Source organism: Salvelinus sp. IW2-2015, linkage group LG23 (genome assembly GCF_002910315.2).
Source record: "Salvelinus sp. IW2-2015 linkage group LG23, ASM291031v2, whole genome shotgun sequence".
Lineage (NCBI taxonomy): Eukaryota > Metazoa > Chordata > Actinopteri > Salmoniformes > Salmonidae > Salvelinus > Salvelinus sp. IW2-2015.
The window spans coordinates 18,872,821-18,889,839 of NC_036863.1; the positions used below are offsets into that span (position 1 = coordinate 18,872,821).

At 42.6% G+C, this 17,019-nt stretch overlaps 1 protein-coding gene across 1 annotated transcript in view; it reads right to left on the bottom strand.

Moving 5' to 3' along the window:
* vps37d (VPS37D subunit of ESCRT-I) overlaps window positions 1-17,019 on the bottom strand; it is a 47,789-nt gene that overhangs the window by 22,559 nt on the left and 8,211 nt on the right. The window contains exon 2 of the mRNA XM_023968712.2: window positions 14,417-14,588. Within this exon, the coding sequence (XP_023824480.1) occupies window positions 14,417-14,588 (172 nt within the window). The remainder of the gene's footprint in view (window positions 1-14,416; window positions 14,589-17,019) is intronic.

Sequence of the window (17,019 nt, forward strand, 5' to 3'; positions counted from 1 at the left end):
CCTGCAACATCCTCCAGCATGACCGGTTTGGCGGTGAGTCAGTCATGGTGTGGGGTGGCATTTCTTTGTGGGGCCGCACAGCCCTCCATGTGCTCGCCAGAGGTAGCCTGACTGCCATTAGGTACGGAGATGAGATCCTCAGACCCCTTGTGAGACCATATGCTGACACATGCACATTTTCCAATATGCAACCAATCTTTCAGAGTGCATGGACAGGCACTCGCTATAGGCAGCATGCATGTTTAGTTTGAAAAGTTCACAGTAAAATATCTAAATGTTCGCCCAAACCTCTGCAGAAATGTGATCAAATATGCCATTGCACTTTCTTTTACAAACTGCAGTGGTCTAATTCCAATAGTGGCAAATTATACAGCAAATAGAGGGTGTTATTGTCACCATAAAAGGTGAATGGAGGGTGTTTTCCAGGCAAAGTTTTAATGCTTGTTCACATGTAACAGATGTCCAACAAAGACAAGAAGACTGGTCCCGGCACCAGTGTAACTCTTGCGTTATGTTTTTAAAGAAAGGATTGTCCAGCCAGCGATCCCAGTTGATTGGTGTTTATTCTGACGATGGACACAAGAAGCACATTAGATGTGCAGGAGAACAGTATGTTGATGGCTGTAGATTCTTGATTTGACAAAAATCGAAAGTTTGTTGGTTCAAATCCCAGAGCAGACTAGATGAAAAATGTGCCCTTGAGCAAGGCACTTAACTAATTGCACCTGTAAGTCGCTCTGGATAAGAGTGTCTGTTAAATGACTATATGTAAAATGTAGTGTGAAAATCATTGTGAATTAGCAGGGAGTTATTGCGGCCATTACAATTAGAGCATGCAAGCTAACTCGCTCTTACAGCAATACAATAGGAAAGCACATCCCAGGATGCTTCCAATATCTAACAGGCACTGTACACATATACAGTAAACCTGGACAAATTTGATTGTGTTACAAAGTGGGATTAAAATGTATTAAATTGTCTTTTTTTCCCTTCAACGATGTACACAAAATACTCAGTAATATCAAAGTGGAAGAAAAATTCTAACATTTATTTACATTTTTTAGTTATTTATTATATCTTGATTAGATTAACCCCCTGGGTGAATACATGTTAGAATCACCGTTGGCAGCGATTACAGCTGTAAGTCTTTCTGGGTAACTCTCTAAGAGCTTTCCACACCTGGATTGTGCAACATTTGCCCATTTTATAATTTTTCAAGCTCTGTCAAATCGCTTGTTGATCATTGCTAGACAACCATTTTCAGGTCTTGCCATAGATTTTCAATCAGATTTAAGTCAAAACTTTAACTCAGCCACTCAGTTGGTAACCAACTCCAGTGTAGATTTGGCCTTGTGTTTTGGGTTATTGTCCCGCTGAAAGGTGAATTTATCTCCCAGTGGAAAGCAAACTGAACCAGGTTTTCCAGCCATTAAACTCTGTATCTGTTTTAGTCACCATTGGCCTCATGGTGAAATCCCTGAGCGGTTTCCTTCCTCTCCGGCAACTGAGTTAGGAAGGACGCCTGTATCTTTGCAGTGACTGGGTGTATTGATACACCATCCAAAGTGTAATTTATAACTTCACCATGCTCAAAGGGATATTCAATGTCTGCTTTTAATTTTATTTTACCCATCGACTAATAGGTGCCCTTCTTTGCGAGGGATTGGAAAACCTCCCTGGTCTTTGTGGTTGAATCTGTGTTTGAAATTCACTGCTCGACTGAGGGACCTTACAGATAATTGTATGTGTGGGGTACAGAGATGAGGTAGTCATTCGAAAAGCATGTTAAAAACTATTATTAAACACATAGTCCATGCAACTTATTATGTGAATTGTTAAGCAAATGTTTTACTCCTGAACGTGTTTAGGCTTACCATAACAAAGGGGTTGAATACTTATTGACTCAAGACATTCCAGCTTTTCATTTCGAATTAATTTGTACAAATGATGGGGTATTGTGTGTAGGCCAGTGACAAAAAAAATCTAAATCAGTGGAGGCTCCTGTCACTACTCCCGCCGAAGTCGGTCCCTCTCCTTGTTCGGGTGGCTTTCGGCGGTCGACGTCACCGGTCTTCTAGCCATCGCCGCTCCACCTTTCATTTTCCATTTGTTTTGTCTTGTTTTCCCGCACACCTGGTTTACATCCCCTCATTACTCTACATGTATATTATCCTCTGTTCCCCCCATGTCTGTGTGTGGTTTTGTTCGTTCGTTACGTGTGTGACGCTACAGGCTGGTTTTGCGCCGGGTATTGTTAACCCGTGGTTTTGTTATTTTGTACCATGTTGTGTGATTTTGTGCGCTATCGCTTGTTCCTTGGGCCAAAGTGTTGACGCAGTTGCGTCCGGCTGTTTTCCTCTGCCTGATTAAAGTGTGCCTGTTCACTAATCTCTGCTCTCCTGCACCTGACTTCCTTTGACCAGTTGCACACACTCTGACAGCTCCTCAGAGGAGGAAGGGGAGGACCATCCTCCTCAGTGAAAAACATTTCAAAAGTTATCCTTTATAAATAAAACTATACTAAATATATTCACGTCACCAAATAATTTATTAAAACACACTGTTTTGCAATGAAGGTCTCCAGTAGCCTCAACAGTACTCTGTAGGGTAGCAGCATGGTGTAGCCAGAGGGCAGCTAGTTTCCGTCCCCCTCTGGGTACACTGACTTCAATACAAAACCTAGGAGGCTCATGGTTCTCACCCCCTTCCTTAGACTTACACAGTAATTATGACAACTTCCGGAGGATGTCCTCCAACCTATCAGAGTTCTTGCAGCATGAACTGAAATGTTGTCCACCCAATCAAAGAATCAGAGAATGAATCTAGTACTGAAGTACATTTACATTTAATCTCGTACATTTATGCAGTGCATAATATATGGGGAGTAGTTGACTCAAAGTGAGAGAAATACAATAGTTGAACAGTTTGAACAAATGTATTCATTTAAAAATGAAGGAGAAGCAAGAGTGGGAGAGCTAGCTATATTTAGTTATTTTTTTTTACTTTCACTTAGCTATGCAGCTAGCTAGTTCAGCCTACTCAAAAACCCAGCTCAAACAGAGAGTGATGCTATGTTTGCTAGGTGGTTATGGCCATCRAACACTAGAACTCTTCCAAGGAAAGGTAAACTTTTGGTTTTATTAATGTATTGACACCGGGTAACTGCTAAACTGATTGCTGACTGTACACTGTATTGCGTTATTGTAGCGGGTTTACTGACGCGTTAGTTCTAGTAGCTATGTTGATTATGACGTTTGCTAAAATGGTGACATCAATGTAGACTGTGTGTAGCGGTTAGCGGTAATGATATGAAGGTTTGGCTTGGAAATGTTTTTTCGTCTGGTCACAGACAGCTGTTGTGTTGTGCACGACAGCTGAGAGTAGGAGAGCTCATAGATGCGAGAAGGAATTATATAAAGAGCAAAATGATCATGCTGTTTGTATGTGGCTGTTATCAAAGTGAACTGTGTTTGCATGTGATCAGGGGTGTAACGGTCAGGGCGTGACAGTACCCCCCCCCAAAGGTGCGGACTCCGGCCGCAAAACCTAAACCTATAGGGGAGGGTCTGGGTGGGCATTTCTCCGCGGTGGCGGCTCTGGTGCGGGAACCCTCGCCGCCGACCCCGGACTGGGGACCCTCGTAGCGGGCCCCGGACTGGGGACCCTCGTTGGGAGCTCCGGACTGAAGGGCGCCTCAGGAGGGTCCGGACTGGAGGGCGTCGCTGGAAGCTCCTGACTGGAGGGCAACACTGGAGGCTCTGGACTGGAGGGCGTCGCTGGAAGCTCCTGACTGGAGGGCGACTCTGGAGGGAGGAGACGCAGAGACAGCCTGGTGCCTACAAGAGGCCTGGTGCGTAGAGGAGGCACCGGATGAACCGGGCTGTGGGGGAGCACTGGAGCATGGCACTTGCGGGGGGCTGGCATATAGCGCTCCGGGCTATGAGCGCGCACTGGAGACACCGTGCGCTTCACCACATAACACGGTGCCTGACCAGTACCACGCTGCTTCCGGTAAGCACGGGGAGTTGGCTCAGGTCTATCGCCTGACTCCGCCAATCCCCCCGTTCCCCCCCCCCCCCCGCTGCCTCTCATGCCTGCTGCGCTGCCTTGCCTCATATCGCCGCCTCTCCGCTTTAGCTGCCTCCAGCTCTTTTTCGGGCGGCGATATTCCCCAGCCTGTCTCCATTGTCCCTGTCCGTCCAATATCTCCTCCCAAGTCCAGGAGTTTGAACCCTCTGCTCCTCGTTACCACGCTGCTTGGTCCGTTTCTGGTGGGTAGTTCTGTAACGGCCGTCGTCTGAAGAAGGAGTGGACCAAAGAGCAGCGTGGTAAGTGTTCATGCTTTCTTTATTAAAACTGAACACTGAGACAAAATAACCAAAAATAGAACAACACGAAAACAGTTCTGTCTGGTGCAGACACAAAACAGAAAACAACTACCCACAAAAACCATGTGGGAAAAAGCTACCTAAGTATGGTTCTCAATCAGAGACAACGATAGACAGCTGCCTCTGATTGAGAACCACACCAGGCCAAACAACAAAGAAATACAAAACATAGAAAATTTACATAGAATGCCCACCCAAATCACACCCTGACCAAACCAAAATAGAGACGTAAAAAGCTCTCTACGGTCAGGGCGTGACAAGGGGTGTATTCATTCCGCCGATTCTGTTGAAAAAAGTTAAACGGAAGCAAACAAAATGAGGATAAACATACATGAATTTGTCCAATCGAAACTCTTGTTTGCAACTGTTGTACTAAGTATTACAGTACACCCTAGATCAGCTAAATGCAGGAAAGAGTCTGCATGGCAGTATTGAATGTGTCACAGTTTGTCACCTTGATTACTCAAATGTTTATCTCGACCTGTGCACCTACGTTGTGAACTTTAATTCATAGGCTAGGTTTTAGCAACCTCATGATGGGTATACGGAAAATTTGAATATCATGTAGTAGCCTAATGTTACATGGAGCTGGGTGTTACATGGAGCTGGGTTAATGGAATATGAATGCAGTCATCCAATATGCTGTAATAGAAATAAGGCCATGCTTATAAAATAAAAATTGTCCTCCCTCATTTTAAACGTCACCGACCGCCACTGATCTCAATTTAATACATTTAAAATTCAGGTTGTAACACAACAAAATGTGAAAAAAGTCAAGGGTTGTGAATAGTTTCTGACGGCACTGTAAATAAATCTGGACATGTACATAGTGAACTCGTACACATGTTAATATGATAATAGAATATAGTATTTCAGATACATATTTCTGAAGTGTCAAGTGGACACATAACCCACCATGTTACACACACGCACAGCAGTTTTACAACAGGTCTGATTTAGAACGGAAAACATGCATAGCCTATGTATGGCATGCGCCAAGTTTATAAATCTCAATATTTTTAGATGTCAGTATTCTTTTCAGAAATGCCGCACGCAGATATTTAGTGTGAAACTTACGAAACGGTTATAAATGAGGCCCCAGCATCTTGTGTAATGAGATTTGTACAGAATGGTTTCTCAGCTCTCCTCAGATCCAAGAAGACTGTGTGCGTGCAGAGGAGGTTAGAGCAGTGCTAGCACTCCAGATTGGAGCCGAGTGGCTTCATCTTTACTTTACTACAGTCTGACAATAGCAACACCGTTTGCATCTTCTAGTGCCTTCAGCAGCTAACATGAGAATAACATGAGAAGAATTCAAAACACAAATCCAGCAAGATTGATTACACCTTCAGGCTAGTTGAAAGGTGAAGGATTTTGTCTCTAGATATCTTCCTACAATGTGTGCTTTCACAGCTCACCACTATATCACATTTGTTGGGCATTTTTATTTTCTCCTTACAGCTCCCCAAAATATTAGACATCGAGCTAATTATTTCACAATCTCTTTATGACAACTTGGCAGTCAGTATACAGCAGGCCTACACTGTGTGAGGTAATGGAGGGAAAGCTCCTTACATAGGCCAATGCTAACATGTTTAATTAGGCAAATGCTAACATGTTTAATTCCCTCCCCCCTCACGTCAGATTTAACAGATCTCGAAAAGGTCAAGGTCATYGGAAGAATATAGTTAAATATGGGTGCGGGCAAAAAAAAGACTTCAGGCCACTGAAGGTCTCCTCATGCTGCAGAGATTACTCTCTCTCTCGTACAATGCTGTGTGAAACTATGGGTACACAATTCCCATTGGAATGTGCAATGTTGAGAAAAACTGTTCTCCATTTGTTACATAACTACTTTATGTATCATTTGTTACACATACACATACGTGAGGGCTGTCTTTGTCTATCTGGCAGTTGTGGTTTGATTCCCAGGGGGATTGAGTACAAAAGCCTGCAAAGGGCCCCATTCTCCCCCCATGTGGTAAGGTCTGTATAAGGGGAGTTCAGTAGCCTTAATCCAACTTTGATAACTACCCCCACCAACACACATACCAAAATGAAACTGACTTAATTACTGACTCCCACCAGTCACAGTGCAATCTCACACCCTAGCACTAAAGTGGCTGGCTTCCAATCAGTCTGAAGCCGTGGGAGTGTAAGCGGCCAATAAAAGCCTTGCGCTTCATGGTCACTCAGAGAAGTGGGCTTTGTTTGTCTTGGTGCTTCTTTTCACGTTTGCATGTATAATGACCTGATTTATTGTAATTTATTGTAATAGTTCCAGATGTATCTCAAGTCACACTGAAAGATATCTGTGGGTGGGAAGAGCCCACGTTGTAGAGCAGGGGGGCATACTTTTCTGCAGCAGTCCCATTCTGTGTACATTCAATGTGGGCGGAAGCATCAACCACAGGTTTCTTTCTGTGTGTTCTGAAGAGAGGAGGTGACGTCGGAAACACATGCCGTCTATAGAGAAAAATAAGAAACTCTAAATACATAGATCAGATTTGTTGCCTACTTTCTGTCAGAAGTTAGAGCCCAAACTTGCGCAAACAAAATTCACAACTCAAAGGGAAACAGCTCTGAATTCACCTTCTGGGTATTTTGAATCCCACAAATAAGCCTAAGCCTCAGTGCTGACAGTAATTTGAAACGAGGGGGAGAAATATATCTAAACTTGGAAGTCAATACTACTGTAACCCTCTCACCAGGCTCGAATTTGACTCTCACAACATTACCTTACTTAGAATATCTGAACAACATGGGACATTAGGTGAGAAGGACATCTCCAATAAGAATCCCTATTGTAAACTCGCTAGGGTTGTAACGATGTGCGATGACAGTTGGGAAGCAAGTTCAGGAAGTGAGTGTTTTAATAAAACAAACAGAATATAATACAAAACAAGAACCACTAACAGCACACAGACATGACACTGGAACAGAAACAATAACGCCTGGGGAAGGAACCAAAGGGAGTGCCATATATATAAGGACGGTAATCAGGGAGGTGATGGAGTCTAGGGGAGTCTGATGTCGCGCAGGTGCGAGTAACGATGGTGACAGGTGTGCGCTAGGGTATTAACTTCAGATAGACTGATTATAGATTTTTGTTATTATATAAGGATATGCTTTCCCATGCATCAATTTGTAAGTCGCTCTGGATAAGAGCGTCTGCTAAATGACTTAAATGTAAATGTAAATGTAAATGACACTGAAACAGTAAATGACTCCACCAATGCAACAGAGATAAGGTTCAAGATGTATATTACCACATTTTCAATGTGCCACATCAAAATAAATAAAAATAATGAACCCCAATGAGTGGTGCACAACCCATGTCCAAATTACTTGCAAGCTTGCTTAGACCTGTTGGAGCGCGTTGGAGCTAAAAAAAAAAATACTACACACAAAGTCCCGAAGCACCCCACCGTTGTGGTTACTCACTACTCGTAGACATTTCCTCAATGAAGTAACTTATAGCAGTTCCGTGCAGGTGTCACAAGATCCACAGCAAGCACAGCTATCAATGCAGACAGTACTCCTTAGCAGCAACAGATATCCCATAGAAACATGAACTTGTTAATCTTCCACAAGCAATTCTCTCCAAGTCTCACACGATGCTAGGCTAACCTCGAGCTGTCAAATACTTCCACGATGAGACGGTACGTCGGTAGCTTCAGTCTCTACTAAGTCTTTCTTAACAAAATAATAACTATATTATAAAATCAAATCAGTATTTCCCTTCAAAACTCAGTAGATATGGGTTTTGTTATACTTTTCTCATCATCTTTTATAGTTTTTCTTCACCAACACTGAAAATGTCTCTTTCCCCCAGGCCTCCTGTTAACGAGGTCAACTCTCCCATTGGCCACAGCTTAACAAGCTACCTTATTGGTCAACATTTTAACTTAAAAGTAAACCAACCTATTCACTTGTACATTAAATAAATATTTATTCAAAATAAATGCATTAACGACATTACAATTCAGGAGCAATTCGATCACCCTTTAAATCTAATACCAATTAATTATAACAAATAAACTCTATACCTGGTTTTAACAAGGTTATTACACTACTAATTATCAATAGTGGGAACAAGCTGAAAAGAATAGAACGTGAGCTGGTGGTGGGAAGTTGATGTGACAAGTGACAGACAAACAGACAAAGGCTGCAGGTCCACCTGTGACCACAGCAACCTTGACCACATTCCGCACTTGATGTCTTCCATCTCTAAGCAAGCTGCATTACGCAATACACACAATACGTTGAGCCAGAACACAGTGTAACTCTTCTGCGATTTCTTGCCTCAGGAATTGTTCCTTTTTTCCCCCTTTTCCCCTCTTCTCTGGCCAAATGAGAATCAGATGTTTTGTGGAGGAAGGACGGACTCCCAACCATCCTGCTTTGTTGGTGCAGCTGGAGTGTTGGGACAGTATGTGTGTGTGTGGTGACAAGAAGGTGAACATTCCACCCTCCTTCCATCATTGGACAGCTGCTAAGGCTGTAGAAGGGGATAAAAGGGGAGGAACGATTGGCTTCAAAACATGCCTGTTGTACATGAGGGTTAATTTAAATCGAATGCTTTTGAGATTTCCTCTGTAAATAATATGGATAAATCCGTCTAAACATCAAAATAGGTGTTCGACAATTTAACTGATTTAAACATCTGTGGATCTGAGCAGCACCTGCTTTATCCCCAATTGAGGAAAAAGTAACATATTTCTGAGTTTCACCCATGAGGCTCAAGAAGAGGAGTTTTACGGCTTCCTCTACCGAGCGGCTGCTGCTCTGCTAAAGCATTTAAGAGCTCTAACATACCCCACTGGTGCAGCTCTACTGTCGTCCTGTCAACATCATGCCTCTGCTAAGCAAAGACAAGGCCCCTTTCCACCCCCAAATCCCCTGACAACTGCTCAGTTTCCTGCTGGCATTTATGCGCCCAATCTTTCCCATGACCATTAGCTGGTGAGTTTGCACACAGTTACAGCAGCAAAAACCCAGCCTGAGGGGTGGGCCGTTTGCCTTAAGAGGCTTTTCGAAGCAACTATCTACACAGTCATGTGCCATTGTCTTTGAACTACCAGCTAGTGGGAGAGCAGCAGACAAAAGCCTTTCGTATACACCTCCGGTCAATTTTTTTTAATTTTTTTTACTATTTTCTACATTGTAGACTAATAGTGAAGATGTCAAAACTATGAAATGACACATGGAATCATGTAGTAACCAAAGAAAGTGTTAAACAAATCAAAATATATTTTATATTTGAGATTCTTCAAATAGCCACCCTTTGCCTTGATGACAGCTTTGCACACTCTTGGCATTCTCTCAACCAGCTTCACCTGGAATGCTTTTCCAACAGTCTTCAACGGAGTTCTCACATATGCTGAGCACTTGTTGGCTGCTTTTCCTTCACTCTGCGGTCTGACTCATCCCAAACCATCTCAATTTGGTTGAGGTCGGGGGACTGTGTAGGCCAGGTCATCTGATGCAGCACTCCATCACTCTCCTTCTTGGTAAAATAGCTKTTACACGCCTGGCGGTGTGTTGGGTCATTGTCCTGTTGAAAAACAAATCCTAGTCCCACTATGCCCTAACCAGATGGGATGGCGTATCGCTGCAGAATGCTGTGGTAGCCATGCTGGTTAAGTGTACCTTGAATTCTAAATAAATCACTAGCAAAGCACCCCCACACCATAACACTTCCTCCTCCATGCTTTACGGTGGGAAATACACATGCAGAAATCATCCGTTCACCCACACCGCGTCTCACAAAGAAACAGCGGTGGGAACCTAAAATCTCCAATTTGGACTGCAGACCAAAGAACACATCTCCAGATACCCCCCCCCCCCCCCKRCACAACACAACTGATTGGCTCAAACGCAAGAACGAAGAAAATAAATTCCACAAATTAACTTTTAACAAGGCACACCTGTTAATTGAAATGCATTCCAGGTGACTACCTCATGAAGCTGGTTGAGAGAATGCCAATAGTGTGCAAAGCTGTCATCAAGGCAAAGGGTGGCTATTCAAAGAATCTCGAATATAAAATATATTTTGAATTGTTTATCACTTTTTTGGTTACTACATGATTCTATATGTGTTATTTCAGGGGTGGCAGGTAGCCTAGTGGTTAGAGCATTGGGCTAGTAACCGAAAGGTTACTGGATCGAATCCCCGAGCTGACAAGTTAAAATCTGTCACCGTGAACAAGGCAGTTAACCCACCCACCCTAGTAGGCTGTCATTGTAAATAAGAATTTGACATAAAATAACTAATTTCATAGTTTTGATGTCTTCACTATTATTCTACAATGTAGAAAATAGTAAAAATAAAGAAAAACCCTTGAATGAGTAGGTATTCTAAAACTGACCTGTAGTGTAGATTTGCAGCACCACTTGGACTGTACAACAGTTGGGGGGGTGTTAAAGTCAACAAATAATTAATATCTCCTTGTTTGATTTGAATGCTAGAACACTGGCTGAGGCCGTAGGGAAATGCAGGTTGGGAGTGGGATTGAATGGAAGTAGGATTAGGAGGTGTTGCAATCTCATTCCTATGCTTGTCCTCATATCTACTGCATGACTTGGTGCACCTGGGAGATTTATAGCTAATCTAGACTTTGTTTTGTGCTCCCCTAAATTTCCATAATCTAAATAATTCATTCGCAATGCGCTGAGCCCGGGTTGTTGAAGAGCCGAGTGGAGTTCAAACAAAGATTACCGTTTAACCCTTTACACTCGTGGGAATTGGTCTATATAGGTGCAACATATGACTAAAACATTACAAGGGTTTGAGTGAAAGGACTAACTGGTGTCTCCAAATGTGCACAGTTCCTAAGCAATGTCAATGCACTTTTATGACTCAAAGAATTGTTTTTTTTTTTGCTCTCCTAGCCGTGCCATTGAGGAACTAGAGCAAGCACACTTGTAGTCGTTTCATTTAGAACACAACCCACCCTCACACATMTACTGTTGTTTACACAATCCCAAAAACGGTCCATTATAAATGGCAATCTGGGACAGGTAGGCATGATTTGAAAGCTTGTTCTATTGCCAACATAACTAGCTATGTTATAAAATATGATCTTACAGTGTTAGGTTTCACAAGGCAAATCAGAGAAACAGATCGTAATTTTGGTGTGCATAGAAAGGAGACATGAGAAATGTTCCCTCTAAACTGTGCGCGGGCACGCAGCTCCCCGGGACTACTATGCAGAATAAATATAAGCCCGCACAGAGAAACACGAGATTGAACTTCACTCAACTTTCTAGAGTTTTCCCCGTTAGTTAACACTATCAACTTTTCCCTTTACTGTGGGAATTGTGATCAAATTAACACAATATTAGTCGCTTTCAATGCAACATACCGAAACAAAATGAACAATGCAAAACTTAGTATACAAAACTAACTATGCAAGAGATTTTGTTGTAGGGAGAATGCATCTGAGTAGGATTCTATTGCATTGACAGGCACGACTCAGGCCCATACTCTACACAGACCGGTACGCCATAACCAATCAGAGCTGCAGCAGGCCTATATACAAATAGARGATTGCCATATATGGATCTGTGCCATTCACCTTGAGCTGGACTGTCTTTACAGCATGAGCGGTCCTGAGTAGATGTGCTTGTTTTGAGATCAAAGCCAGAGCTACATGTAGTGAAGTATGCACAGTTGTGCATTTGTTCATATCCTTTGCTAGTTACTGAGTTATTAATCCAGTTACAGATAAGTTGTAGTCAGCAATGGGTGAGTGATTGCTTCCTACAAAACGTGTGCATTTCATCTTTCAAAAGCAAGTCAGGTAAAGAGCTTCTTTGTCTTAAAGGTGCAGTSTTGTATTTTGAGACTTGAATAAGCTTGAATAAGCTAAGTAGCCAATTGGCAGAGGGTAGCATGATTTGCCTTATTCTCTGTAATAACGGCATGGAAATAATGATGCATTTTATTTTGCAAAGTGGTTTCATGCATCAAACAACACCACATTTTCAGTTACCTCCTTGTCTGAAGGACAAGTGGTTATAAACAAGTTAATGTCAAGCGCTGCATGTTTTTTTTCAAAGGTCTCATAGAATGTAGAGCTACATTGAACACACATTGGCTGCTACTGTAGGCTGAAGAGTGAACGGCTATTTCCATGTTAAAATGATATGGGATGCATGTTTTTGATTGTGGCCCACACTGATAGTCCTACATTATGATAAAATAGCCATAGTAGCCTACTTAAAACTGTTTCTTAAAGCGGGTACAGCCTGTGTCCACAGTAAACGTGTCCCGGAAGTTTTCACAACGTTCATGTTTGCGCTCAGCAGACCTGAAATTTGCTCAGTGATAATWTTTTTTGAGGGAACATAGGTCATAAATGCATTCAGGTGAAGTGTGACGCGGCAAATTTTCTTCACAATAAACAAACATAGGCTCATTCTGTTCAGAACAACCCAGGGTATGACGCTATGTCATCTTGTAGCTGTACATCAAACATGGTGATCATAAACTTTGACACTGTATATGACATGAGTTTTATGATTTGGAAATGTGAAGTGTACATTTGGACTCACGGGTGTTTGGCTTCCTTTTATGACATCCAAGCGGTATTTTTTATAATCCTCAATGTCTTGTCTTTCCAAATACATAGAGTTATCTTAATGTACAGCTTTTCCCTCACTCAGCCAACCCAAAACAWTTCTAAAGTTCTCCAATTACTGGGAGGGATGGGGCCAACTTCTTGTCGGGCGCAGTTCTGTCAGTCAAAACCCATACAGTGCTGTGAAGTGCAGAGCCAGATCTCTGGCATCATGTATAGCATGTTACTGTGCAGCCACTATGTTTCAATTTAAGCACTTATTAGTGCCCAAATCTGCCATTTTCAACTGAGTGTAAAGGGCTACGACAAGACAGCGAGACTGAAGTTCTCTCTCAAGTCTCGGAAGGACTGCCCCAAAAAGGGGCCACTTTGTCTCTTAGAAAACACGAGGTAAGGCAATGAGGGCCACCGCGGACTAAACCATGCAATTACTCAGCCCGAGGAGGTTAGAGTGATGGCGCTCCTTTGGGTACTGAGGTTTCTGCCTAGTTTACTTTGGCCTTGTGGGTAGCTCAGCATTTTGCATGAACAGTACCACAAGAAAAAATATGTTATTTTGTATTCTGTTTATTTGTTTGTCTGTTTAAATAACATATTCTTTGATTCAGCGAGTCAAAGATGACCCTGAGATGTGCGAGTCTGTCTGACCGTGAGAAAACAGTCAGCTTCTTACACTGCCAAGAAGGAAACCAGGAGAAACACAATATTCAGTCCTTTTGGCCAAATAGAATAAACATTTTAAAAAACAGGTCCCTTAGCAGAGGAGCGCCCCTGTTAACTGTTTGGGAAATGAAACAGGCTCATGTGGAGCAGGAGTCATATTTCATACATGCTCCAGTGGTTACTCTTGGCTAGTGTTGAAAGAGGGGTGGAACAGCCAGGTGGGAACCCCTTTGCCTGAGCTCACCCATGGGGACACAATAGTTCTGCAAGACCCCACCTCCGCCTCTCACACCCATGAGCGGGACTGGAGGGGAGGGGCATGGACCAGGTCCAGAGTTTGGATCCCAACAATGCCAGCAGATTTCACCCACCAACCTGTCAAATGTAATAACAATCCACACAAGAGGTTGCGACACTGATCAGCGCGGGCCTCATAAATTAAACAGCCGACATTAGGGCGTTGTTATGGAACACTGTTTCTCTGTGATGTGTTTCCAGACACAAAGGCACACACCCTGGGGTTGTTTAGATGTTATTAATAAACCATTGTAGAATTTGCGGCTTACCTCAAAAATAGTCAGCTACAACAGCTCATCAAACTCTCGTTCCCTGGTCTATGATCACTCCGCACACAGACATTATATTTCCATAAATTCTTATCCAGATGTATTTTTATATTCTTAATCCTGACTCATGGCTGACAGCAATATTCCATGTACACCCAGAAACAGAGACAATCTTCCTTTCTCCTCTGCCTCTCTTGGTCACATGTAGACTCACCGAGCCGGCTCTGTTTTTCCCGGCAGGCGGTTGCCAGATTGGTCAGATCCCTATATTTCTCAGCCAGCTGGAGTTTGCCGTTGTTGAGGCGGGGTCGCCTGGCGAGGCTCTCCTCGGCCAAGCTCCGGTTGGAGGTCAGCAGAATCTCTCTGTCCACCTGCAGCTCCTGAAACTGGAGACGGGCATGGAGTCAGAACCCTGAGAATGTACAGCTCAGCACACACAAAGAAAAGGTAAATGGATTAACTGAATCAATAGCAGACTGTGATGGTAGGGTGCCATGTTTAAAATAGTATTCCAGTAATACAGGTGTACGTGTATCAACCACCTTATAGCATCTTGATAAATAGGAGTTTAAAGTTGGCATAACAGTTGGAAATGTACATATTTATTTAGCTATTTAAAGACTGATGTTTACAAATCTGCTCAACTGAGCCTTCACAGAATTCATAGTTAAATAAAAAATGTGTCAAGCAACAATAGATCTTCAAGGTTAACCTCACTCTGCAGGAAATGCTCTACACACTGAGTTTGAAATGTATTGAGCTGGAAAATGTTTTCTCACAGGGTTTGAGCAGAGAAAGCAACAGCAAAGGGGTTAGTCAATGTGGAAAGTATGAAACTGTGAGAAACAGCAGGGTCATTGAGGGCCAGAAACACAGGAAGGAACAAGGGTGTACTGTATATACATGAATGTTTGATGGTGAGTTACTTAAGAACAAAAACCTGTTCCAAGGTGTGAACTTCAAGCAGTAGGTCTATACTAAATATTGAATATATCAAAGGACTTTCCCAGTCAGGGTTAATAAAACTGAGGGCTTGATACTTGATACTTAATTTCATGTGACGGTTAAGTCAAGATGTGTTAAACAAGATCAATAAAAATTGATGTTAAAAAAATAACTTATAGGCCACATTCCCAAACCAATGTGACTTTCCACCTCTGGCAAATAGCGGACTTTGAATTCCTGGTCAAGAGCCTCGCTCATGTTACACATGGACCGCATGATACGGTTGTGGCTTTGGCATACACACTGGGAGGATTCAGTTGATGACTTGGCACTAGCGAAGTAACATTTTGCTTACTTCACATATCAGCCCTTTAAAGTTGTTCAAAAACCAAACTCAAGACTAAAGTCAGGCTATTGCTTACACTTTCAAGAATCTTCATACCACAGGCAAGAAAATGTATACATGTAGAGTCATTAATAGTGACAGTTCCACAGACTAACGCCTCGATCAGACCGACAGAATCATTGCATCAATACTGCGTAATAAATTCTTCAGTCAAACTTTCCCATGATCTAATCCAACATTTTTGTGGATATATTGTACCAGTCAAAAGTTTTGACACACCTATTCATTCAAGGGTTTTTCTTAATTTTCACTATTTTCTACACTGTAGAATAGTAGTGAAGACATCAAAACTATGAAATAACACATATGGCATCATGTAGTAATCAAAAAAGTGTTAAACAAATTAAAATATATTCTATATTTGAGATTCTTCAAAGTAGCCACCCTTTGCCTTGATGACAGCTTTGCACACTCTTGGCATTCTCTCAACCAGCTTCATGAGGTAGTCACCTGGAATGTATTTCATGCTTTTCCAACAGTCTTGAAGGAGTTCCCACATATGCTGAGCACTTGTTGGCTGCTTTTCCTTCACTCTGCAGTCCAACTCATCCCAAACCATCTCATTTAGGTTGAGGTCGGGTGATTGTGGAGTTCAGGTCATCTGATGCTGCACTCCATCACTCTCCTTCTTGGCGAAATAGCCTTTACACAGCCTGGAGGTGTCATTGTCCTGTTGAAAAACCAATGATAATTCCACTAAGTGCAAACCAGATGGGATGGCGTATTMCTGCAGAATGCTGTGGTAGCCATGCTGGTTAAGTGTACCTTGAATTCTAAATACATCACAGACAGTGCCACCAGCAAAGCACCATCCCAATCTCCTCCTCCATGCTTCACGGTGGGAACCACACATGCAGAGATCATCCGTTCCTCTACTCTGTCTCACAAAGACAAGCCGGTTGGAACCAAAAAACTCAAATTTGGACTCATCAGACCAAAGGACAGATTTCCACCGGTCTAATGTCCATTGCTTGTGGCTCAAGCAAGTATTTTCTTATTATTGGTGTCCTTTAGTAGTGGTTTCTTTGCAGCAATTCGACCATGAAGGCCTGATTCCCACTGTCTCCTCTGAACAGTTGATGTTGAGATGTGTCTCTTACTTGAACTCTGTGAAGCATTTATTTGGGCTGCAATCTGAGMTGCAGTTAACTCTAATGAACTTATCCTCTGCAGCAGAGGTAACTCTGGGTCTTCCTTTCCTGTGGTGGTCCTCATGAGAGCCAGTTTCATCATAGCGCTTGATGGTTTTTGCGACTGCACTTGAATAAATGTTCACAAATGTTCCATATTGAAATGTCTTAAAATAATGATAGACTGTCTTAAAATAATGATAGACTGTCTTAAAATAATGATAGACTGTCATTTCTCTTTGTCACGACTTCCGGCCGAAGTCGGCTCCTCTCCTTGTTCGGGCAGCGTTCGGCGGTCGACGTCACCGGCTTTCTAGCCATCGCCGCTCCATTTTT